At 45.7% G+C, this 26,410-nt stretch overlaps 1 protein-coding gene across 7 annotated transcripts in view; it reads right to left on the bottom strand.

The window, feature by feature from the left end:
• The window catches only part of RPTOR (regulatory associated protein of MTOR complex 1), a 323,167-nt gene that overhangs the window by 57,269 nt on the left and 239,488 nt on the right, over window positions 1–26,410 (bottom strand). For all 7 annotated transcript variants that reach the window (XM_043496352.1, XM_043496353.1, XM_038371215.2 and 4 more), the window contains 4 exons: window positions 15,973–16,091; window positions 3,866–3,969; window positions 2,468–2,651; window positions 342–452 (listed from right to left, as the gene is read on the bottom strand). In XM_043496352.1, the coding sequence (XP_043352287.1) occupies window positions 342–452; window positions 2,468–2,651; window positions 3,866–3,969; window positions 15,973–16,091 (518 nt within the window). The remainder of the gene's footprint in view (window positions 1–341; window positions 453–2,467; window positions 2,652–3,865; window positions 3,970–15,972; window positions 16,092–26,410) is intronic.

Raw genomic sequence — 26,410 nt, 5'->3', positions numbered from 1 at the left:
CCATCCCACATACTTGCACTCCTACTCACATGGGCTTGGCATAGCTTTTACTTCATACCGTGGGGCTCTTTCCCCCCTGGCAACATTCCACTAAATCCTCCCCCCCCTGATCGTCTCTGTTCCTCCGCCCACATTTTATAGGCAAGGTGGTTATATGGATCAAAAGCAGCAGGGAGGGTGGTGTAAGAGTGGCACTCTCGTTCTAGGATGAACAGAAAAGTAATGACGAGGGAAGGGAGAGCGCATTGTGCTCATATTTCCAGGGTCAGCATCCCACCTTTCTGTGTGGTTGAGAGGGCAGGGTTGTGATTCAAGAAACATGAATGGAGGGAGAATATTACCTTCATGACCGGTTGAGCAAAATATTTTGCGCTCCAGTCACAAAATCCTGTCTGCATTGTGGCTGAAATGAAGATTTTGTGTCCAACAGCTTCATCTGCATCATCAGTGGTCTGCCCAGGAAGAGAACACAGGGGTAAACATTGTTTGTTAATGATCCTGTCCACCCACATTCAAAGTGCTGGCTCTCTTCCCAGAGCTCTCACAGAACTAATATCATAGGCCGACTTCAACCGGAAGAGAAATTGAGCAGATAGATGCTGAAAGGTGCTGCCGAGATCTGAGATTGTGCACACCACGCTTTGAAATAACAGCCCGTCCGTTAGCTCCTCAGGGAGGGCACTGAGATGCTATACAGCACATACCATGGGCTCCAGTAATGATTAGGGCCTCTGGGCACAACTATTTTGTAAATATGAAGTAACAGCACTGGCTTCTTTCCACGGCCTGTCTGGAGTCTAGCACAGGGCACAACTGGGGATAGTAAAAGTGATTCAAGAAAAAACTACTGGCCCAAACCTCAGAACAGGGGCCAGCATATGTACAGCCATAAAAAGGGTGAAAAGGCATATAGAAGAAGCAGGCCACTCTCAAACCTCAGCCAGCTCATTAAAGAGGTGTCCATCTTTGGACTGGATGGCCAAGGTGACTTTGTAATGGGATACACCAAGTCTCAGCGATAAGTTGCTGACTTGAATCTGGTCCCTCCTGCCTGGTAGTGTTCCAAAGGCATTACCACCTGATTGCTGTGCAGTGGCTTATGGGAAGTGAATTGCTGGGAGCCACTTCAATTCCTAGCAGCCAGCTGTCCACATCAGAGAGCATCGTTACAGTTGGCAGTCTTTGCAGACAGGCCAAGGACTGAATTCCCCTCTTCTCCCCGAGGTGGTTGGTCGTTCTAGGGCAGGGAAGCTGTAATGCTGCTGACTGGGCTGCATCGGTGCAGAGAGGAATTCAGTCTCCAGGTCTGACCATGTGGCACTTTCTAACAGTACTATCTGCATACACTAGTGAGTGGGGCTCTTCTCTTTCCCCGATGAAGCTGCTTCCCCCGTTTTTCTCACATGTGGTACAGTTTGGCAGCCTGTGTGAAAGAGCCTCCAAAGGCTAGAAAGATCCAAGTTCAGAGTGAAATGAATTGGCTGTGTGAAATGACATGTGAAAACGTGCCCAGCACCTGCCTGGCTCTAGCCAGTGCTGGCAGTATGTAAATCCCTCACTGACCCCAGCTCTTAGTCACTGGGCGTCCTTCTGCAGTCAGACACGAAAACACGCCTACATTCTCTTTCAGGGGTGGCAGCTCTGGTCAAATGGACCTAGCATGGGACGGGGGCAGGAGTTCCACTGGGTTCCCATGGGCTGCATTCCCTGCTCCCACCACTGACGCAGAACAAGTCACCACCTGTGTGGGGCAGGTTCCCCGTTAGTGAAGTAGGGATAATTACACCTGCTCGCCTTTGAAGAGTGCCAAACAAGCACGAAGGATTCTTTGCGCATCAACCCAATGAGCCCTTTTGGCACTGAACAATGAAAACACTAGATGCATCTGACCTGTGTGCTTCTCTACTGCAGCCGGTATGGACTGTTGTTCTTTCTATTTGGATGGACTTGATGTAGAACATATGCATATTCTGACAGTGGCAGAGGGATTATGAAGACCTGAATACACCATGACCTACAGCTGTGTGACAAGGGCTGCTCCTGTGGGGCCCACCAACACCGAAGGTGCTTGTTGAAAGGATCTGACATTCTCTCCTGCAGTTAAGGAGCGTGACTGACTCCTAGCCTCTGAGAATTTCTCTGAAAACTTGTTCATTAAGGTGAGGTAGCAGCCTCAATTTATGTAAAGTAACTGAATGTTTACAGAACAATAAATAACCTTTTCCAATTAAACACTTCTCTGAAGAAGCAGCAGTAGCAGCTAGTAATGTCACATCAAGAGCCACAAAGCGACATTTATCCTGGAGACGAGGAAAAATAATCAATTTAATTTTTTACTTTATTGACGTTGACAGGATTAGAGGAAACTAAACTGGAGTCAGTGGCAGCTGCAAAAAGCAAAGAAGGATATTTAGAAAGTAGGAGAACAAAGAACAGGTGTGACAGCTAGTAGAAAGAACCATTTTACCTGATCTGGCCCTTTGTCAAACATTTTCCTCGTCCTGGGGAACTGGTGGGAGTGGGGGGTGTATTGGACCCCAAGATTGCCTACATTTGAAGGTCTTACAGATGGGAGGTCCCGGCTGACTGGTGGTTTTGTCACATCATTTGTCAGGCTGGAGATGCTTGTGCTGGTAGTTGGAGGAGACCCTCTAGTATTGGGAAAGAACACGAGGATGAACATGGCATTGAACACAGGACTCACCTCACTTTCTGAACCAAGCTGATGAACATCCACTGAAATTCAGGCTTTTCCAGGGTGGAATACAACCAGACAATAGCTTCCACCTTTGAGAAATGATCAGTTTCCAACAAAGTGAGCAAGGTGGAAAATCCATCTACCGGGGGAAGATTAAGCTAGACTATAAACCTGGGTGCTGGAGAAGGGCATGCCCTCAAAATCACTAACTGTGCCACCTCTGCATCTTTCCTTGCAATTTTTTTTAATTTTAAAAGATATAGGTTTGTTCCTTTGTTTTTTAGGCTTTAAACTTCACTGCCATCTCCCTCCAAAATAAAAACGAGTCTTGGCTGCTATGCCAAACCTAAATTCAGGTCTAAAGATTTAAACCGCTATGCTCACTGGGAAACACTGAGGTTGCCATGGTCACAATGATTCATATGAACACAGTTATGGCACCTTACCCAAGACATGTTAACAGTGATTCTAGTTCCCCAAGCTCAGGGATCATGTCAGCTCATGACAATGCTGAAGAGTACAAGGCAGAGATAACCGGATGTTTTCCCTGTTCCATGGCCAGTAACAAACACATGGCTACAGAAGCTTTATAAGTTTGTATTCCCTTTCCACTGTGAGGTTTTCTGGCATGATATGTTTGCAAGTGTGTGAAGTCCAAACGGCCAGTCACTGTTTTCCTCTGGGAGAGAGGTTGGGGTTGGGAATAACCACAACAGAAGCTCATTTCGAAGGCCCAGCCTTGCCCATGTCATTCTTTAGACGCAGCCTTTGCTATTGATCAGGTAACCCTGGGTCCTCACCATGTCAAAGTGAAGAGCAGACAGATTAGTTCTATGGGGAAATGTAGGTCCCATCTACCTCAGATCAAACCAATGACGGATGAGAGCATGAGCATTTATCCTGCCTTTCTCCACTTACCTGCAGTCAGTGTGCCAGGCTGCTCCTTGTCCTGATGAGGGTGCTAAAGGGAAATCCCCAGTTTTTTGCGGGGATCTCTCCTTTACCAATGTTTAGAGGAAGACCACACAGAAAGCTAGTGAGAGTTCTGCAAGTTTCCCATCTGTGTCTCAGTTAACTGGGGTAGCTGAATGGCTTGTGGTGGGGAACGAGTGCACAAATCCACCTAGCTGTAACTGGCAAGGTAACAACATTTAGGAGGTTACTTACCCCACTTGGTGGATGTGCATGCCCTTGTTGGTAGGGCTGGCTGGGGCAGACTGCGTGAGGGAGGAGCTGTCAAGGATGCGCTGGGGACGGGCATTTACTGTTGCCTAGGAAAAATCAAAGTATTCCACAATTGAGAGGGGGCAAACATCAATTGCAGTTATTTATTCTCTAATAAAATCTCATGTCCCAGGTTAAATGTGGTTAAACTCTTAAAGTGGGGTTTTAAAACATGTATCAATGGCTCCTGAACAGTTCCCATCCAATCACTATTAGATTATTTTCAGAGTAGCAGCCGTGTTAGTCTGTATTCGCAAAAAGAAAAGGAGTACTTGTGGCACCTTAGAGACTTGCAAATTTATTTGAGCATAAGCTTTCGTGAGCTACACGAAACGTTCCTCAGATGTTCTTATCAACTGCCGGAAATGGCCCACCTTGATTATCACCACAAAAGGTTTTCTTCCTCCCCCCCCCCCGACCTGCTGGTAATAGCTCATCTTAAGTGATCACTCTCCTTACAGTGTGTATTGTAAAAGCCATTTTTCATGTTCTCTCTGTGTGTATATAAATCTCCCCACTGTATTTTCCACTGAATGCATCCGATGAAGTGAGCTGTAGCTCACGAAAGCTTATGCTCAAATAAATTTGTTAGTCTCTAAGATGCCACAAGTACTCCTTTTCTTTTTATTAGATTATTAAATCACTTGGTCAGTCAGGAAACATGTATCCGAAAAGGTCCTTCCGCTACTCACTGGGAAAGGCGTTTGAGTGACATGTAATCTCTTTCCATAATTAAATTACCATCTAAGATCTGCACTAGCATTTGTAAAAAGCTGCCAGTTGGCAAATAGCAAGCTCGGGAGTTACCTTGCAGCAATGAGATTTTTCTCTCTCTCTCATCTCAGGAAAGAAGTGCTGGATTTCTTACCATACTCAAAATTTATTCTCCTTCTAGCAAAAGTTCCAATCCAGATTTCACACTCCCTGTAAGAACTTTCACTATAAGTACAGCTGTTACCCAAAGATTCCTCCCATCTTCTTCCCCTCGCCCACTTCCAGGTCTTGCATAACAATAATTGAACTTCTACACCTTGAGTAGTAAGGGGACCAAAAAAAAAAAGGCCACCATGGCTAAACACCAGAGTAAAAGAACTGGTTACAGGCAAAAATACTGGAAGTAAAATATTACTGAAGAAAACAGAAAAGGGCATAAACTCTGGCAAGTCAAGGGTAAAAGTATAATTAGACCGTCTGAGAAAGAATTTGAGGAGCAACCAGAAAAAGACTCAAAAATTAACAGAAAAAATATTTTAAAGTACATCAGAAGCAGAAAGGCTTCTAACCAAACAATCAGTGGGGTCACTGGACAATCAAGATGTTAAAGGTGCACTCAAGGAAGACAACGCCATGGCAGAGAAGCTAAATGTATTATTTGCATCCGTCTTCTTTGCAGAGGATGTGAGGGAGATTCCTACACCTGAGCCATTCATTTTAGGTGACAAATCTGAGGAACGGTCCCAGATTGAGGAGTCAATAGAGGTGGTTTTGGAACAAATTGATAAATTAAGCAATAAGAAGTCACCAGGACTCTATGGTATTCACCCAAGAGTTCTGAATGAACTCATATATGAAATTGCAAAACTATTAACTGTGGTATTTAAATAATCTGTCATTTAAATCAGCTTCTTTACCAGATGATTTGAGGATAGTTAATGTGATGCCAATTTTTTAAAAAGGCTCCAGAGACGATACTGGCAATTTACAGGCCAGTAAGCTAACTTCAGTACCAGGCAAATTGGTTGAAACTAAAGGCAAGAACAGAACTATCTGACAGAGATGAGCACAATTTGTTGTGGAAAGTCAACATGGAGTTTGTGCAGGGAAATCATACCACACCAATCTATCAGAATTATTTGACAGGATCAACAAAAGTGGACAAGGGTGATCCAGTGGATACAGTGTACTTGGACTTTCAGAAAACCTTTGACAAGATCTCTCACCAAAAGCAAACTAAGCAGTCCTGGGATAAGAGGGAAGATCCTCTTATGAATCAGTAACTGGTTAAAAGACAGGAAACAAAGGATAGGAATAAATAGTCAATTTTCAGAATGGAGAAAGATGAATAGTGTTGTTCCCCAGGGATCTGTACTGGGACCAATGCTGTACAACAAATTTGTAAATGATCTCGTAAAAGGTGTAAACAGTGAGGGGCAAAGTTTGCAGAAGATACAAAATTACTCAAGATAATAAAGTCCAAAGATGACTGTGAAGACTTACAAAGGGAGCTCACTAAATTGGGTGACTGGGCAGCAAAAAAGGCAGATGAAATTCAATGTTGATAAGTGCAAAGTAATGCACATTGGAAAACAATCCCAGCTACGCATACAAAATGATGAGGTCTAAATTAGCTGTTAAAACTCAAAGAAGAGATCTTGGGGTCATTGTTGTTAGCTCTCTGAAAATATCTGTTCAATGTGCAGCAGCAGTCAAAAAGCAAACAGAACATTAAGAACCGTTAGGAAAGAGATAGATAATAAGTCCATAAAAATGCCACTTGATAAATCCCTGGCATTTTGAATACTGCATGCAGTTCTGGTCACCCATAAAAAAAAATGATAGATCAGAAATGGAAAAGGAACAGCATAAGGCACCAAAAATGATTACAGGTATGGAACAATTTCCATATAAGGAGCTATTTAAAAAAATGACGTTCAGCTTGGAAAAGAGACGACTAAGGGGGGATACGATAGAGGTCTATAAACTCAGGAATGGTGTGGAGAAAATGAATAAGGAAATGTTATTTACCCCTTCACATAACACAAGAACCAGGGGTCATCCTGGATAGGTTCATCAATGGCTATTAGCCTGGATGGGTTCATCAATGGCTATTAGCCTGGATGGACAGGGATGGTGTCCTTAGCCTGTATGCGCTAGAAGCTGGGAGTGGATCACTTGATGATTCCTGATCTGTTCATTCCCTCTGGGGCACTTGGCATTGGCCACTGTTGGAAGGCATGATATTGGGGTAGAAGGATCTTTGGTCTGACTGTTCTTATGTTCACCCAATGAAATTAATAGGCAGCAGACTAAAAACAAATATAAGGAAGTACTTCTTTACACAACGCCCAGTCAACCTGTGAAACTTGTTGCCAGAAGATTTGGTGAAGACCAAAACTACAACTGGATTCAAAAAATTAGATAAGTTCATGGAGGACAGGTCCATCAATGGCTATTGGCCAAGATGGTCAGGGAGGCAACCATGTGCTCTGAGTATCCCTAAGCCTCTGACTGCCACATGCTGGGACTGGATGACAGGGGGGAATCACTTGATGATTTCCCTGTTCTGTTCAATGCCTTTGAAGCATGTGGCACTGGCCACTGTCAGAAGACAGGATACTGAGCTAGATGGACCATTGGTCTGACCCAGTATGGCCGTTCTCATGTACAAAATTTCACCAGAGGATCTCAAAGCACTTTACAAACATGTAGCCTTACAACACTGCTGTTAGGAAGGTAAGGGATATATACGGAGCACTTCATCCACCACTGAAATGCAGCCACCCCTGGAGCAAAAGGGGTCACTGTTTAACTGTTCAAAAAACAGTTTAGAATGGGACAGTTCAACTGAAAATGCCAGAGAAATGATTTTCCACCCACCTAAGGAAGGTTGGCTGCAGCTGCAAGTGGTGGCCAGAGAAGGAACAGTGAGGAAATCAATTAACAGCTGTCTCACCTCCCCCCAGCCTGAGCATGCTGCCAGCCCAGGGCAACCACACCACCTTCTAAAAAAAGGAAAAATCTTCAGTTTGCTTAAAACCCCAAAACTCAGACCCCTCCTGTTCCTCCTTTTTAAAATACCTGGCTCTTGCATGCTGGAAGAGCTTTTCAGGGACAGAAGCGTGATCAAAAACCTGCTGGAACTAAGTGCAGCAGTTCATGCTATCCCCAAAAAGTCGCATGGGCAAACCGACTTTTATCGCCTCTTGAAACACCCGGAGATTCTGCATTGTACAGCAGGGAAAAAGAATCAGGTCCTGGGTAACAGAACCTCCCAACGGCAGGGGTTTTATCCAGCTGAAAGTATGCTAACCATGAGAAGGTCAGGCAGTCATAGAAATACAAGACAGGTGAACAGAAAAAGCTGTTTTCAGAGTAGCAGCCGTGTTAGTCTGTATCTGCAAAAAGAAAAGGAGGACTTGTGGCACCCTAGAGACTAACAAATTTACTTGAGCATAAGCTTTTGTGAGCTACAGCTCACTTCATCGAATGCATGCAGTGGAAAATACAGTGGGGAGATTTTATATACACAGAGAACATGAAACAATGGGTGTTCCCATACACACTCTAACGAAAGTGATCAGGTAAGGTGAGCTATTACCAGCAGGAGAGAGGAGAAAAAAAACAAACAACCCCCCCCCAAAAAACCTTTTGTAGTGATCATCACTACAAAAGGTTTCCTACCGTCCTCCCCCGCTGGTAATAGCTCACCTCACCTGATTACTCTCATTACAGTGTGTATGGTAACACCCATTGTTTCATGTTCTCTGTGTATATAAATCTCCCCACTGCATTTTCCACTGCATGCATCCGATGAAGTGAGCTGTAGCTCATGGAAGCTTATGCTCAAATAAATTTGTTAGTCTCTAAGGTGCCACAAGTACTCTTTTTCTTTTTGCAGAAAGAGCTGTGTGCATGGCTTGCTGGGATCCATTCAATCATAAAGCATAAAAGGCAAATCTAGCGCCCAGTGGGAGCAGCAATATCTGCCTTTGCACTTTACACACACAATTCACGGTGGACCCAAATTGAGGCACTCGTGCTTGAGAGCACATATTGCCTCTGTTCTGCCACACTTCTTTGAGGGAGCCAGAGGATCTTTTGAGGCAGTCTCAGCTTTCTTCTTTCCTCCCCTCTGAGATGACCTAGCAGAAAATTCACAATGTCAATTGCTTTTAGGAGAATCAATCCCTCTTGAATGTCACAGATCCGGCTCCAAAGGAGCATGAGTGGTCACGATTCTGTTACAATACAGTACATCCACATGCTATCCAAACGGAAGAGCAGCTGCTGCCAGTAAAGCAGGCACTATGTGCTCTTAGTAACATGGCCTGGCACCTGAGCTAGCCTACCGATATGGTCTGAAACAGCTGTGCTCTCATGCTACCCACCTTTTCCATTAGACACAGATGCTCGAACATCACTGCCCACTCTGTAGTGCAAATAAAACCTTCTAGCACATAAGCCATTATCTGGGGCAGGGAGAAGGCCACATGATGAGAGTGGAGGGAGGGTAGAAGATAACTAGTTAACTAACTATATATAGTCCATAATTAACTAATTTAGTCACAAGAGGTCCATGGTTTGAAGAATTTTGCAGGCAGGTCTCCCCCATCACAATTGGCTCAGGCCACCTTGGCTCTCACGAAAGGCTGAAGTCAGACCAAACTATACACAGCAGGGATATGAAGTGAAAGGAGTTACACAAAGGACCCTCCTTTTTCTTAAAGGGGGATTAGAAATCCCTCTTTGCTAAAGCAGTAAGCAAGTCCTGCAATTTCAGGGCCGTGGTTTAGCGATACAAAGAGACCTTCTGAAATAATCCCCTCGAGGCAGCTATTCTCCTACTCTTTTCGAGATCTTTTCTTGTAGTATTCACATCACATCCTTTTTTGGGAGGGGGGAGATGATTAACTGATGTTGTTTTCAAAGTTAAGAGAGCAAGCAGGCAGAGCTCCTTGTTTATGCACAGAAGTGCCTGACAAGGAGGGCATGTTACACCAGAGTAACTATCAAGGTGAGTGAGCTTCGGGCCTTCCACTGAAAATAGCTGGATGAAGCAACCTGGGAAGGAGCTTCATTAATTAATCATGATCAGAGTCTTCAAAGGCCATCACCACTCATTGGGCTCTCATTCTTTCAGTTCAACAGAGACACCAGAAAACAAGTTTGGGGTTTTCTGAGTTGGAGTTTGGAAGGAAAGTTCTTTAATTCCAATTTATTTTTTAAATTCAATTACTAGGCTAAAACCAACCCAACATGAGTACTAGCAATGACTAATCAGCCCCAGAGACAACACTGTATTTCAATGCTTCTAAAAAATCAAATTTAGCAAAATTATTTTGATTTAAAATACTGTCGCTGCAGTCTCCTAGTCTGAGACTTAGGCCTGGTCTACACTACGGGGTTAGGTCGAATTTAGCTGCATTAGGTCGATTTAAAAATGACTGCGTCCACACAACCAATCCTATTCCGTCGACCTAAAGGGCTCTTAAAATTGACTTCTGTACTCCTCCCCGACGAGGGGAGTAGCGCTAAAATCGACCTTGCTGGGTCAAATTTGGGGTAGTGCGGAAGCAAATCTATGGTATTAGCCTCTAGGGGCTATCCCAGAGTGCTCCATTGTGACCACTCTGGACAGCACTTTGAACTCCGATGCACTAGCCAGGTACACAGGAAAAGCCCTGGGAACTTTTGAATTTCACTTCCTGTTTGGTCAGCGTGGCAAACTCAGCAGCACAGGTGACTGTGCATTCCCCCCAGAATCGTAGAGCATAGAATGTTTCTACGCTCCTCCAGTCATCTCCGTCCCTGAGCTTATTGCAGATTAGAAGGGGAAAAAAAAAAAAAAAAAAAAGCATTCGCGATGACATGTTCTCCGAGCTCATGCAGTCCTCCCACACTGATAGGGCACAGCCTAATGCATGGAGGCATTCAGTGGCAGAGGCCGGGAAAGAATTAAGTGAGTGCGAAGAGTGGAGGCAGAATGCAAGGCTGAGGCTAATGGAGGAGCAAACAGATATGATGAAGCATCTATAGGGGGAGCAAACGGATATGATGGAGCGTCTGTTGGAGCTGCAGGAAAGTCAACAAGAGCACAGACCCCCACTGCATCCAATGTATAACCGCCTCCCTCCCCCCCATGTTCCATATCCGCCTCACCCAGATGCCCAAGAACGCGGGGGGGGGGGGGGGGAAGGAGGAGAGAGGCTCCAGGCACCCAGCCACTCCACTCCAGAGGATGGCCCAAGCAACAGAAGGCTGTTATTCAAACAGTTTCATTTTTAGTGTGGCTACAATAAACAATGTGGCCTTGTCCTTCCCTCCTCCCCCACCCCACCCGGGCTACCTTGTCTGTTATCTCATTTTATTTTTAATTAATAAAGAAAGAATGCATGGTTTCAAAACAATAGTTACTTTATTTCGAAGGTGGGAGGGTGGTTGGCTTACATGGAATAAAAATCAACAAAGGGGGCAGGTTTGCATCAAGGAGAAAGACACATAACTGTCACACCAAAGCCAGTCATGAAATTGGTTTTCAAAACCTCTCTAATGTGCAGCGCGCCTTGCTGTGCTCTTCTAATTGCTCTGGTGTCTGGCTGCTCAAAATCGGATGCCAGGCGATTTGCCTTAACCTCCCACCCCACCATAAACGTCTCTCCCTTACTCTCACAGATATTATGGAGCACACAGCAAGCAGCAATAACAATGGGAAAGTTGGCTGCGGTGAGGTCTGATCTAGTCAGCAAACAGTGCCAGGGAGCTTTTAAACGTCCAAAGGCACATTCTACCACCATTCTGCACTTGCTCAGCCTGTAGTTGAACTGCTCCTTACTACTGTCCAGGCTTCATGAGCCATGGGAGCAAGGGGCAGGCTGGGGTAGGTGCGACCATGCGGTGCTGCCGGCTGGGAGAGTAGCCTGAGGCAGAAGCCTCCAGCTCGCATGATATTCCAGGCAGGACTGAATCTCCATGTGACAAAACTTAAAGAAGAGAATGACCTGGAATCTCTGGCTCCCATTCGGTGCTCTAAGAGGAGGATAGCCAAGTCTGTCCAGGCTCATTGACCTCACCGAGGTCTGCCAGGAGCACCCAGGAGATGTATGATGGCTATCAGTCCTACTGCACCATCTGCCGCGAAGGCAAGGAGCTGCTGCTGTGTAGCAATGCAGTACCGTGTCTGCCAGCAGCACCCAGGAGACGTATGGTGACGGTGAGCTGAGCGGGCTCCATGCTTGCCGTGGTATGGCGTCTGCACAGGTAACTGTAAGTGTGTGGGACTCACCCCTGTGGTGCCTCCTGCTGGTGTCCTGGAAATTAGCTCTACTTCCAGCCTTGGAGCACCCTTTGCAGGCCGGTGTCCCGCTTACGCCGGGCCCCCCCGTGTCCCTCCCAGACCCGGTGCCCCTTGTACGCTGGGCTGCTGCCCCCTGGCAGTAGCCCCTCACTTGCAGGATTTCACCTCCTTGGGGAACCCCCACTCCCTACCTCGCCTCAGTCGTAGGCTACTTCCAGTCACCAGCTAGCCCCCGCGCGCTGGGGCAGACTGCAGTGTGAGCCACTCACTCATCACAGGCAAGGTTGGGTTTGGACCTGCTGCCTCTGTCTGACCTTGGGCTGTCCCCTGCAACCCCAGTACCCTGTTGGGCCTAATACTAGGCTGCAGCCTGGGGCTTTTCTGGCTGGAGCTCCCCAGCTCCACAGGCCCTTCCCCAGCCCTGCTCCAATCCAGGTGCTCTGCTCAGGTCCCTGCAGCCAGGTCCCTCTCTCTCAGAGCTAGAGGGAGTCTCCTGAGCTTCAGCCCAGCAGCCCCTTCATAGGGCCAGCCCAGTCTGTTTGGGGCATGGCCACAGCTGAGGCTGCCTTCCAATCAGCCCAGCCTAAGGCTCCCAGCCCCGGCCCTCTCCCAGGGCTGGCTTTTAACCCCTTTGGGCCAGGAGTGAGTGACCACCCCACTACAGTAACCCAGGAAAAAAGGTGCAAAACGATTGTCTGCTGTTCCTTTCACGGAGGGAGGGAAGGAGGGGGGCCTGATGACATGTACCCAAAACCACCCGTGACGATGTTTTTGTCCCATCAGGCATTGGGACCTTAACCCAGAATTCCAACGGGAAGCGGAGACTGCAGGAACTGTGGCATAGCTACCCACAGTGCATTGCTCTGTAAATCGATGCTAGCCACGGTAATGAGGATGCACTCCGCCGACTTTATGTGCTTAGTGTGGACATATGCAATCGACTGTATAAAATCAGTTTCTAAAAATCGACTGCTATAAAATCGACCTAATTTTGTAGTATAGACACACCCTTAGAGCGTGGCTTTAACATGACTATGACTCCCATGTTTACCCAATGGACTATTGCCTCCCTACGTCTCCATGTATAGTATTCTGTTCTTTGCAGGTTCATATCCCATGCCCATCACAATGTTCTGTAAAAGTGCCTTCCAACAGTGAAATGAGTGTCTAGCATCTGTACCGTACAGTACGGCTCAAGAGGCACAATGGACCTATGGCAATCCAGTATTCTAAAGGAGCCTGTTTTTGCTCATCCAAAGCTCTGATCAGCACATTAAGGATTCTGATAAACAAGCCTAAACTCCCAGGGCTGCGGTGGCTCTATGGAAGACAAGAGAGAAAGTCTGTGCTTGTGGTGATGGTGGGGGTTAGGATTCTGAGCGGAATATCAAGATATTTTCAAGGGCACAGTGAGTTCACCAGGTATTATCTGTTTCAGAGTAGCAGCCATGTTAGTCTGTATCTGCAAAAATAAAAGGAGGACTTGTGGCACCGTAGAGACTAACAAATTTATTTGAGCAAATTTGTTAGTCTCTAAGGTGCCACAAGTACTCTTTTTGCGGTAATTATCCAACTCACCTCTAGCCACCACTGGGTGTTTAAAAAAATACATTATAAAAACCTAAAAGGTGCAAACTCAAGATTAAACTAAAAAGGAAATTCAAGGGAAGGAACTCCATTTAAATAACTTCAGGACCTCCAGGATCTGCCTCAGCTCACAAGAGTGGGGACCTATAAATCCTGGCAGTAGCCCTCATGGTGGAACTTATGGGCATAATGAAATGAGTTAGGGCCATATCTGACCAGGGATTTGCGGCCTTAGCTCTCCATTTAAATGGGTTTTTAATAAGACCATATAAGCTAAGTTCCTTTTCAGGAACCAGAGAGACCATTTTGCATAGAGACAAGTGGGGGTGGAAGGAGACCCACAGTTTCATGAGGCACTAAGAACCAAACTCCATCTACCCACATGGCTGCCATCTGTGCCTGGACAAATTACATATATTGGCGCTTCCTCAACCTTATGGCTAAGGGAGGGGAGAGAGAAACTTGGCAAAAGGTCAAGTATCTGCAACTGAAAAATCTTTGCAAAGACAAATGCTTTAATTATTTAAAACCATCTGAAACATCACTGTCTCTGAGACAGCACAAGGGCCATAGAGCAGTCGCCTGGGAAGTGGAGTATGAGATGTAAGAGGTCTATGTACGCAAGCTGCCGAAATCCTCAGTAGACAGCCATTCCATTCCACAAACCTGTGAATCCCCACCCTCCTTCGCCCTCCCTCCTGAACAGCAGTTCTCCACTTCTCAATCAGCTGTGCACACACTGATGCCCAGTGAAACTTGGGCTGCTCTCATGATCATGAGAGGGATTTCCCACTGCCTTTGGCCCTTATTGCAGCTTTCTACCCTCGGAAGATGCCTGGGATTTGGGGTCCTAGGCATACTGCCAGACAGAAGATGGGGACCAGTCAGCAAACCAGGATAGCAACCCCCCAAAATACAGAATTGATTGTGGCCTCCAGTGAAACAGAAACTTTGTCAAGTGCCACAGGGCTTAGGTCTGAGCCTTACAAAATTACCATGAAAATTTACCAGTCCTGGCACAACATTCATTCCCCACCCTGATACCATGATGTTCAAAATTCCATGGCTCCTGCTGGCTAAGCAGCATTGTACTGCACTAATGAAGAAATTTAGAGGACACAACCACCTCTCTGATAGTGCTCATGGAGCTCTTTTTATAGCAAGGGAGTAAGCCCCAGAAAAAATAGGGAAGACAGGAAAAGGAGAACCTAGATCTTCTGTATGCCCACACCAATCCTATAATTTTAGCAGAATTAGAGCTTCATTTTGCAAAGAGTCTAATAATTACCATGATATGGTCCGAAAGGGAAGTCTGAAAGCTTTAATTTCTCCCCCTCTGAATTTGAGATTTGCCAATCTGATGCACAGATTTAGTCTGGTGCCTAAGTCACGAATGGGAGATCTCAGTTCACCACCTAATGGGCGACATTCAATATCCAAAAAACCACAGCACACAGACTTGAAGTTTGCAGGCTGACCCATGTGTGTATTCAAAACAAGTAAACAAAGGGTTTAAATGAAGAACTATCCTCTTAAGGGAAAAATGGACTTCAAGCAGGAGACCTCCAACATTGAAATAGAGGATGCTGTGGCTGACATCTCTTACAGCCATGCTAGCTCAGGAGCTGAAGTCTAAGTGATGGGGTTAGTCATCAGAAATCTGTAAGAGACACCATCTTGCTTTTGAATGGCTCATGGTCTTAATGCTGGAGCAACCGTGAAGGTGGAATCCTGCTGTGTGGGGAGGAATGTGTCTAAATGCATTCCAGCACAATCCAGTCGGGGCTGTTGGTGATTAGAAACACTGAAGAGGCCGGGTGCTTGGTTTCTGGTGGAAGGTGAGGGTTGTTATTACAGCTCCCTATGCTGGCAATTCGGGAGTACCAGTGCCAACAGTCTCCAGGGATTTCTCATCATCCTCGCAGGATGAAATGTGATGAGCATGGTGATTGAGGCCTGTATTAAAGAGGTGAGGAGTGGGAAGGGTGTCTGCATGCAGACTCACATGTACGAGTTCACCTAGGTTGGAGAGCCGTTGTGGCTTCAGTCTGCAGGCCAGTCCCACTTGCATAATCTACATTAGTTTGCAAAGGGATAATTTACTGAAGAATCTGTATGGCATCACCCAGGGATTGATCTACTCGCTAGGCAAGTAAGCAAAACTCATTTTTTAAGGCCCACAGATAATAATGGAATCTCTGAAATAATTCCAGCCTCTCCCCCCCAGATAGTCTTTTTTATTTGGCCAGGAGCTCGTCTGAGTGTTTTAGTTTTAGAATGTTAAAGTTTCTTTTCTACTAGTACTGTCCTGGCTCAGATTGAGCTACGGTCACTTCCCATAGCCTTCCAACCAGGCATATGCAGATTCAGTCTACCCACACTTTGCCTGAGCATGGAAAAAACCTCAAAACATAAGAGTTTAGAGATACATGAAGACTGGCAGTCATACCTTGTAGGCAATGCTGTTGAGCACTTTCATGGCCACATCTGAGACATCAGGATAGGGGTCAGCAGCTAGATGTAGAAGGACTCTCCAAATTTGGGTGTAAACACTATTGAAAGAAACTCCTAGGACAGAAAAACATGGAGAGCACACAAAAATCAGAAAGCAGCACTCACCCCCAGGCCTCTGATGTGGACTAACTTCCTCACGAGACAAGAACTGCTTTTGAACTTTACAATGGCAGTTAGAGAAGATCAAGGTAAGCACTCAAACCCAGTCCAAGAAATAGAAGAAAATTCCCACTGTGGGATCCCTTTGGGAAGTCTCAGAGTAGCAGCCGTGTTAGTCTGTATTCGCAAAAAGAAAAGGAGTACTTGTGGCACCTTAGAGACTAACAAATTTATTTGAGCTAGTGAGCTGTAGCTCACGAAAGCTTATGCTCAAATAAATTTGTTAGTCTCTAAGGTGCCACAAGTACTCCTTTTCTTTTTGGGAAGTCTGCAAGGGTTATGGACAGAAAGAATATCTGCCCGGAATTAGCATCCGAACTACTTATTTTCTAGTCCCTTGGACCAAGCCACTTGACCATCTTGTCCTAAGTCTACTCAATGGGTAAGAAGTCTGGAGTCTCTCTGAACAGATACATTTATTAAAATCCTTTTGCCCTATTAAAGGTTAGCTACGCAGCTGGTACATTCAGGACTTTATACATTTCACAGGTGTATTTAACATGTAAATGCTAATAATGAGGTATCAGGACTCTTCATTAACTTCCTAACTGTCAGGGTGGTTAAGCACTGGAATAAATTGCCTAGGGAGGTTGTGGAATCTCCATCATTGGAGATTTTAAAAAGCAGGTTAGACAAAAACCTGTCAGGGATGATCTAGATAATACTCAGTCCTGCCATGAGTGCAGGGACTGGATTAGATGACCTTCCAGTCCTACGATTCATTTTACAGAGTGAAAGGTTGAGTCAATCCTTCAAACTGCAACTAATTCAATTTGTTAATTACCAGCTTGATCACCGAATCTCTGCTGTTTAGTACATGCACTGGGAGGGAGTGATAAATGCACCTTTCACATCATATAAATAAGAGTTTGTATGATTGAGAAGGCTCCTGTGAACATTTTATTTGACTAGTTTTAGGCATATTAGCAATTTCTCCTACATCATTTGCCATGTATTAGGGTTATAACACCAGTCTTGGGAGCAGAGCCATGTAAGAGGGATAAGATAGGTGCTGTAGTAACAAAAGGGAACTAAAAGAGGACCAAGTGAGTCACAGTGAATTGTAAATGGTGTGGAAAGCTGCCTCATTTCCCCAGGTGCTTCCCAAGGCATCTAAATATAAAGCTTTACATTAGGGAGATGCCAGCCCTTGGTTGACAAGCAAGTGCTCACCTTGGATAGCTTCTACACCTGACGCTCAGGCCAAGAGAAAATAGATGCCGATAGTTCAGTTTTGAACTCTGGCCCACAATGAAAGCTGAATGCAGTTACAAGCTTGAGCAGTGCACAGATCGCACTCTTTTCCATATGCTTGTCTAGGTTACACAAGGGAATCTCCCTTTTGCCAGAAAAATTCACCATGATGTGACCGGGCACTCTGCAAACTGCAAGTAACTTCCATGGCCTCACACAACCTTCAAAGTAAAGTGCCTCTCATCCCACCAGAGCCCAAGGGATTTACAAGTGTGACGTCTGTTAACACTAATAAGAGCTGTGTATGCAGATCTCTTGGCTCTACACTGTTGACGACACCTTTTGAACAATAACATGCTGGCCAGTGGGACCATGGGTTGTCAGTATATCAAACTGTCACAAGCTTTCCTCACTCTTCCAATACGTAGGGTTCACACAGGATCATCACTGATCCTAGAAACAATTTGGGGCTACACAAAGATGCAAAAATGTCACATTTGCCCTTCATGATGTAATGGCAGGTGCAAGATGAACCAGACTCCAAAAAGGTCCATGCTCCATTTTGTCTCTATGTTTGCAGAGGCCATAACCAGAAGTGTTCAAAACCAGGCAACACACTGATACACTGGGTGCAAGTTAGGGGGAATAAGGGCTAGGTGGCTCTGCTCGGTGACGGGGAAGAGCGTAGAAGTCAAATTCTGGCTTTGGCCACAAGGCAAAAATTTATCCCCATCCTTAGAAGTTGTTTATTCATATTTAAAATAAAGAAAAATCATCAGAAAAAAAAGCAAGTCTCTGCTCCGGAGAAGGCCAGGACTGCAATTCCAAAGATAAGCAGAAGAAGATGGCACAGTGCCTGTGTTTGCCAGGCTATAGGCAACGGTTGTTAGTCTGATTTTTCACAAGCACCAAATTCACCTTGAAAAACAACTCAAACAAGACAGACAAAGTGATAAAAGCCTGGGGAAAAAAGTGTACCATTCACTGATGCAGCCAGCCAGGTAACACTGCTGCAAAGGCTCCTTGAAGCCTGCTCAGCTTTCTGCCTCCAATGCATTTGGGTCTGTGCTGGAAGTTACATAAGGGCTTCTGGGAATCTAAAGCGTTTGGTTTGTTTTAAAGAAAGAGCAAGCGGGTGGGGGGAGAAGGTGGGAGCAGGAGGGATCTAGTTTTCAGTATTTCCAGCCCCTCTGATAACGCCCTCACTCATGACGCAAGCAGGAAGAAAAACCCCCAAGACATTTTTAATACATCTAAGCTTTGGGTGGGGACGGGGGGACTTCACCAATGCAATTCCTCATTCGCTCAAGAACAGAGGGAATTTCTATAAACGCTTTTTAGACTCATTAGAGCTAGTGCTTGAAGGTGTGTTACCAGCCCTCACTACAGTATTATTTTTTTCCTAACAAAAGTTGCTCATCGAATGGGTTCAGCTGAATGACGCATCTGACAGCTTCTTGTTAAACTTGAACCACCTGAGTCAGTGTGATAATGAAAGGAGATGCGGACAGCAGGAGGGAACAGTGGTTTCACTTCACATAATGGACTACAATAAAAAAAATCCATGAGACACAGACAAAGCACTAGGCAAGTGGGGAGAGTTAATTTAAAACGACAGCTCTGTAATTAGTTGAATTGATTCAACACTGGTTAAATAGACCTTGCAGTGCAGATTTACAAAATGATTCCTTTCAGCTATGAATGTCAAAAATAAATTGCCTTTCTTCACTGACTGTTTTGGTTTTGTACGGGTGTGCATAACTCTTCATTCAATTTAACAGCAAACATCAGGGCAGCACAATTGGTTTAGATCTTCAACCTTGCAACCTGAGTCCAGCAAGGGCACAGCTGTGCAGCACACACAAATTAAAACAACCAGTGTCTTTATTTAATCTCTTTCCTTGGTTTGGCTTTATCAGGTTTTTTGCCTCTTAAATACTGCAGTGATTTTAAACCGGGAGCTCCAAAATGAGATGCAGTCCACACCCCACAAATTGACCAAAACCTTAACATCTGTGCAGCTTCGATTTGAGACAACAGCTCTTATTAGTTTTTGCATGTTCTTCCTGAAGTGAAAAACAAGTTTGGACTGACACATACAGCTGAACTATTTCAGTCCTAATAGCAAGAGGTATATGGGAATTCTGATACCCAATTCTCGTCACTATTAATCCCACCCCATAAATTACATTGTAATTTATCCCCCACCTCCCTCTTCTCTTCCCATGAGTAAAACATAAGATCCTGTGAGTCCTAGATTTGGATAGAGAAATTCTGATGGCTCTGTGAACTCTACTTCAGGAAGTGTGAGTGGCAGCCCAACTCCTTAGGGGCAAAATACTGCATGACAGCAGTTGGAGAATTAACATTTCTTGCTGAGATTACAGTTTATAGGCGGAACCCTTGGTCTATTCATAGGTAAGGCTATGAGTCTGTCACAGAAGTCACGGATTCCGTGACTTTCTGGGACCTCCATGAATTCTTTTGGGGCAGGGCTGGCGTAGCTGCCAGCCCAGGGACTGCTGGAACAGCAGCTGCTGGAATGGCTGATCGGCAGCCAGCCCCAGAGCCACCGAACAGCTGACCGGCGGCCAACCCTAGGGCCCACCAAAGCAGCGGTCTCTGGTTACCGGAGCAGCAGCTGGGGTTGGGTCAGCCGCCCTAGGGCTGGAGTACCAGTGGTTAGCCCCTACTACAAGAGTAGCAGGGGACTGGAGCAGCTGCAAGCCCCAGCAGCACTTTGTTTGTCCCACCACCCCCAGGGTATTTTTAGTAAAAGTCAGGCACAGGTCGTGAGCTTCCGTGAATGTTTATTTATTGCCCGCGACCTGTCCCTGACTTTTACTAAAAATACCCATGACCGAATCTTAACCTTATACCTAGGGTATCCTGAGGATACCGGCCCATTCCAGCCTCTCTGAACCCTCTGACTGCTGGGCTCTTACTCTCTCAGGGAGTGCAGAGAAGTAGTAGTTCCCAAGGCTAAAGCTGCTCTAAGATGAAGCTGGTGATGGAATCTATTATAAGTGCCTTCCGAAAATACACGGCAATGCAGAAAAATGCTCAATGGACTAGTCCCGGTGACGTAGGGGAAAAGTGGCTCAGGATGGCTGCCAAGCCCAGGGTTTCCCCACTACTCTAGACAGTGCTGTCTGCACCACAGGGAAAGCGAATTTAAAGTTTTTCCCCCAAGAGCGACCCACACAGCAGAGCATGGGCTGTCCTATGCTTCGCTAATCCCAGAGGAGACTTGAGGAAAAAGATTCATAGAATCATAGAATCATAGAATATCAGGGTTGGAAGGGACCCCAGAAGGTCATCTAGTCCAACCCCCTGCTCAAAGCAGGACCAAGTCCCAGTTAAATCATCCCAGCTAGGGCTTTGTCAAGCCTGACCTTAAAAACCTCTAAGGAAGGAGATTCTACCACCTCCCTAGGTAACGCATTCCAGTGTTTCACCACCCTCTTAGTGAAAAAGTTTTTCCTAATATCCAATCTAAACCTCCCCCATTGCAACTTGAGACCATTACTCCTCGTTCTGTCATCTGCTACCATTGAGAACAGTCTAGAGCCATCCTCTTTGAAACCCCCTTTCAGGTAGTTGAAAGCAGCTATCAAATCCCCCCTCATTCTTCTCTTCTGCAGACTAAACAATCCCAGCTCCCTCAGCCTCTCCTCATAAGTCATGTGCTCTAGACCCCTAATCATTTTCGTTGCCCTTCGTTGTACTCTTTCCAATTTATCCACATCCTTCCTGTAGTGTGGGGCCCAAAACTGGACACAGTACTCCAGATGAGGCCTCACCAGTGTCGAATAGAGGGGAACGATCACGTCCCTCGATCTGCTCGCTATGCCCCTACTTATACATCCCAAAATGCCATTGGCCTTCTTGGCAACAAGGGCACACTGCTGACTCATATCCAGCTTCTCGTCCACTGTCACCCCTAGGTCCTTTTCCGCAGAACTGCTGCCGAGCCATTCGGTCCCTAGTCTGTAGCGGTGCATTGGATTCTTCCATCCTAAGTGCAGGACCCTGCACTTATCCTTATTGAACCTCATTAGATTTCTTTTGGCCCAATCCTCCAATTTGTCTAGGTCCTTCTGTATCCTATCCCTCCCCTCCAGCGTATCTACCACTCCTCCCAGTTTAGTATCATCCGCAAATTTGCTGAGAGTGCAATCCACACCATCCTCCAGATCATTTATGAAGATATTGAACAAAACGGGCCCCAGGACCGACCCCTGGGGCACTCCACTTGACACCGGCTGCCAACTAGACATGGAGCCATTGATCACTACCCGTTGAGCCCGACAATCTAGCCAGCTTTCTACCCACCTTATAGTGCATTCATCCAGCCCATACTTCCTTAACTTGCTGACAAGAATGCTGTGGGAGACCGTGTCAAAAGCTTTGCTAAAGTCAAGAAACAATACATCCACTGCTTTCCCTTCATCCACAGAACCAGTAATCTCATCATAAAAGGCGATTAGATTAGTCAGGCATGACCTTCCCTTGGTGAATCCATGCTGACTGTTCCTGATCACTTTCCTCTCCTCTAAGTGCTTCAGGATTGATTCTTTGAGGACCTGCTCCATGATTTTTCCAGGGACTGAGGTGAGGCTGACCGGCCTGTAGTTCCCAGGATCCTCCTTCTTCCCTTTTTTAAAGATGGGCACTACATTAGCCTTTTTCCAGTCATCCGGGACTTCCCCCGTTCGCCACGAGTTTTCAAAGATAATGGCCAAGGGCTCTGCAATCACAGCCGCCAATTCCTTCAGCACTCTCGGATGCAATTTGTCCGGCCCCATGGACTTGTGCACGTCCAGCTTTTCTAAATAGTCCCTAACCACCTCTATCTCTACAGAGGGCTGGCCATCTCTTCCCCATTTTGTGTTGCCCAGCACAGCAGTCTGGGAGCTGACCTTGTTAGTGAAAACAGAGGCAAAAAAAGCATTGAGTACATTAGCTTTTTCCACATCCTCTGTCACTAGCTTGCCTCCCTCATTCAGTAAGGGGCCCACACTTTCCTTGGCTTTCTTCTTGTTGCCAACATACCTGAAGAAACCCTTCTTGTTACTCTTGACATCTCTTGCTAGCTGCAGCTCCAGGTGCGATTTGGCCCTCCTGATATCTTTCCTACATGCCCGAGCAATATTTTTATACTCTTCCCTGGTCATATGTCCAACCTTCCACTTCTTGTAAGCTTCTTTTTTATGTTTAAGATCCGCTAGGATTTCACCATTAAGCCAAGCTGGTCGCCTGCCATATTTACTATTCTTTCGACTCATCGGGATGGTTTGTCCCTGTAACCTCAACAGGGATTCCTTGAAATACAGCCAGCACTCCTGGACTCCCTTCCCTTTCATGTTAGTCCCCCAGGGGATCCTGGCCATCTGTTCCCTGAGGGAGTCAAAGTCTGCTTTCCTGAAGTCCAGGGTCCGTATCCTGCTGCTTACCTTTCTTCCCTGCGTCAGGATCCTGAACTCAACCAACTCATGGTCACTGCCTCCCAGATTCCCATCCACTTTTGCTTCCCCCACTAATTCTACCCGGTTTGTGAGCAGCAGGTCAAGAAAAGCGCTCCCCCTAGTTGGCTCCCCTAGCACTTGCACCAGGAAATTGTCCCCTACGCTTTCCAAAAACTTCCTGGATTGTCTATGCACCGCTGTATTGCTCTCCCAGCAGATATCAGGAAAATTAAAGTCACCCATGAGAATCAGGGCATGCGATCTAGTAGCTTCCGTGAGTTGCCGGAAGAAAGCCTCATCCACCTCATCCCCCTGGTCCGGTGGTCTATAGCAGACTCCCACCATGACATCACTCTTGTTGCACACACTTCTAAACTTAATCCAGAGACACTCAGGTTTTTCCACAGTTTCGTACCGGAGCTCTGAGCAGTCATACTGCTCCCTTACATACAGTGCTACTCCCCCACCTTTTCTGCCCTGCCTGTCCTTCCTGAACAGTTTATAACCATCCATGACTGTACTCCAGTCATGTGAGTTATCCCACCAAGTCTCTGTTATTCCAATCACGTCATAATTCCTTGACATCACCAGGACCTCCAGTTCTCCCTGCTTGTTTCCAAGGCTTTGTGCATTTGTATATAATTCATGATTCATGATTCATGTATATAATTCAGATTCATGCCCTTAAGGAGAGACCTCGGGGTCGAGGTAGTTATGAGCACAGTGTACAAAGGGACCTTCAGAGTCCAGCACCACTAACCCACTCCCCATCTCCCTTACACGTTCCATCGCTTGCATGGTTGTGGTCAAGACAACTCAGTTTCAACAACGGGGGGGAGGGAGGGATGTGCTGCTCTACTCCCATACTCCATGGCCCCACTAGCTCCTCACTTACACCGGCGCCCTGGCACTCTCAGCTACCCAGCACTGCCCCCGCCCATCCCACCAGGCTTTTCCACCTTCTTTACGTAGAGCATGGCTTGTTATGGAAGACCCTACAGCATATTTAGTGCATAAAGAAGTGCAATATTGCTTAAGTCTATGAGTGGAATTTAGTTTTCACATAATACAGTCAGTATCTTAGTTTACTATTTTATACTTACTAACAATATGGTCATTGCTGTCAGCTAATTACTCATCTGTGTAAATGTGTACTTACAAGGTTTTAAATGAATTGTCTAATTGCAAATTTAAGTACATTGTCAGTGCTCCCACTCCCAAGATCTGCCCAACTCTGTTCCCTCACTCTCCCATTTGCCTATGGTCTGCCTCCCTGCTTCCCCCTCCCAGTCTGATCACAATCATCTCTGACTGTAACTGTTGCTCTAAGCCAGTCCTTTAGGAGGGATTCTAAATGACATGGCATAGTCTCCCCTCCCCATCCAAATTAAATCTTAGAATTCTCCTGCTGGAAAACAAAATCCATCTCCAGCATTTTATTGCTTCAAGTTTCTCCTTTCCTCTTTGGTGAATGCATTTGGCATTATCTTTCAAGCAATGATCTCCACTTCACCATGAGACACATCTAATGAGGGGCTTTAATCATAGCATTTGGGTAGGAAAAAAAAGTTATCAGTCTCATGGCACCCAAAACCAATGTCTAATTTCTCCCCTTTTCTATTCAAAGAGGCAAGATTAATAGCTGGTGGATCTGGCTGTGGAAAGGGCTGCAATAGGTTTAGCCTCCACCCCAAACTAGCTGTTGTAACCAAAAATTCTTCCTGGTGCCAGCTTAAGGGCAATGGAAGGCTAGAAACAGATGACTCTTCTGCCCAAAACTACCCAAGGACAGTCACCTGCCAGAACCAGCTAATCTTGTGAACTGTACATGCACAGCTCAAGGACTCACTCCTCTTTCCTGGATTGCCCCTCAAAGATATTTGAAGCAAAAATAAGAGGAAAATTTCAATGCTGAGCACCTTGTAGCAAAATGGCACGGGGTGCAAATAAGGACTCTTTAATAAAACATACCGCAATTGAGAAAGAAGCCCCTGAATGCTAATAAATCATAGCTGGATGTGTGTCTGAAGAATGTAGAGGACAGAAAGTTAAACTTTAGGCAAAAATGATCTGTATTTCTTAACATTAGGGGCTATGTTTTTTTAAAATGTATCCAACCTGTTCCTCCAAAAAATCCTTTTTCATTTCTTCCCCTTTCTCAAACACCTGGAATGGCCACAGCTATAAAACAAGTCACCACTGCTCCTTCCACCAGCCAGAGGGGCAGGCACTAAAGAGCAATGTCGGGTGTGTTTCCTCAGACAGGGCAGATGCCAAGCAAGGCTCTTGCTTAGTTTATACCCACCCCTCTGAGCTGCACATGGTGTCCATTCTTTGTTGCTGATTAAGGATTTAAGAAAATAACCTGGAAGGAAGATGGACACAATTGGCTGCCTCTAAAGGGGGCTCAAAAAAGAAAGAGAATTGTGATGTTTCAGTAACTGGGTCTACAAACTGACCCGCATTGTAAACTCAACTGTGAGAAGTGAGTGAAAGTTTCTAAAGTGTCACAATCATAGAATATTAGGGTTGGAAGAGATCTCAGGAGGTCATCTAGTCCAACCCCCTGCTCAAAGGAGAACTAACACCAACTAAATCATCCCAGCCAAGGCTTTGTCAAGCCTTAAAAACCTCTAAGGATGGAGATTCCACCACCTCCCTAGGTAACCCATTCCAGTGCTTCACCACCCTCCTAGTGAAATAGTGTTTCCTAATATCCAACCTAGACTTTCCCCACTGCAACTTGAGACCATTGCTTCTTGTTCTGTCATCTGTCACCACGGAGAACAGCCTCACTCCATCCTCTTTGGAATGCCCCCCTTCAGGTAGTTGAAAGCTGTAATCAAATCCCCCCTCACTCTTCTCTTCTGCAGACTAAATAACCCCAGTTCCCTCAGCCTCTCCTTGTAAATCATGTGTCCCAGCCTCCTAATCGTTTTCGTTGCCCTCCACTGGACACTCTCCAATTTGTCCACATCCCTTCTGTAGTGGGGGGACCAAAACTGGATGCAATACTCCAGGTGTGGCCTCACCAGTGCTGAATAGAGGGGAATAATCACTTCCCTCAATCTGTTGGCAATGCTCCTACTAATATAGCCAAATATGCCGTTGGCCTTCTAACAGCAAACAATAACCTCTAACAACAAACGTTGATGGGAAAAGGGAGAAAAGAGAGACAAAGACTGAATTAGTCTAAATGAAAGGGTCTACTAATTTAACTCAAGGACTGTGTTAAGATCATGCATAGTAAACAAGAGAAGTGTGAGACCAGAAATGAATGGACTAAAGTTGGTGTATCAGGAATTAGGCCTAATTGGTGAACAAAATAATGAGGGGATGGGCTATTCCACCCATCTTTCCCTTTTGGGGTCCATCAAAAAGACTTTTGGGGAAAAAATACAGACGAAGAGATGCAAATGCTAGCTAACAAAGATGAAGGGGGGAAGGAAGGGGGCGCAAGTTTCTCTATCATGGCTGCCACCCCCACCATCTCCTGGGACCCTGAACCTTCTTCATTCTAATATCCTGAATGATGTCTGTATAAGACGAGAC

Source organism: Dermochelys coriacea, chromosome 14 (assembly GCF_009764565.3).
Source record: "Dermochelys coriacea isolate rDerCor1 chromosome 14, rDerCor1.pri.v4, whole genome shotgun sequence".
Taxonomy (NCBI): domain Eukaryota; kingdom Metazoa; phylum Chordata; order Testudines; family Dermochelyidae; genus Dermochelys; species Dermochelys coriacea.
Note: the sequence above shows the minus strand (reverse complement) of the source record. Positions and strands in the feature narration are given on the sequence as shown.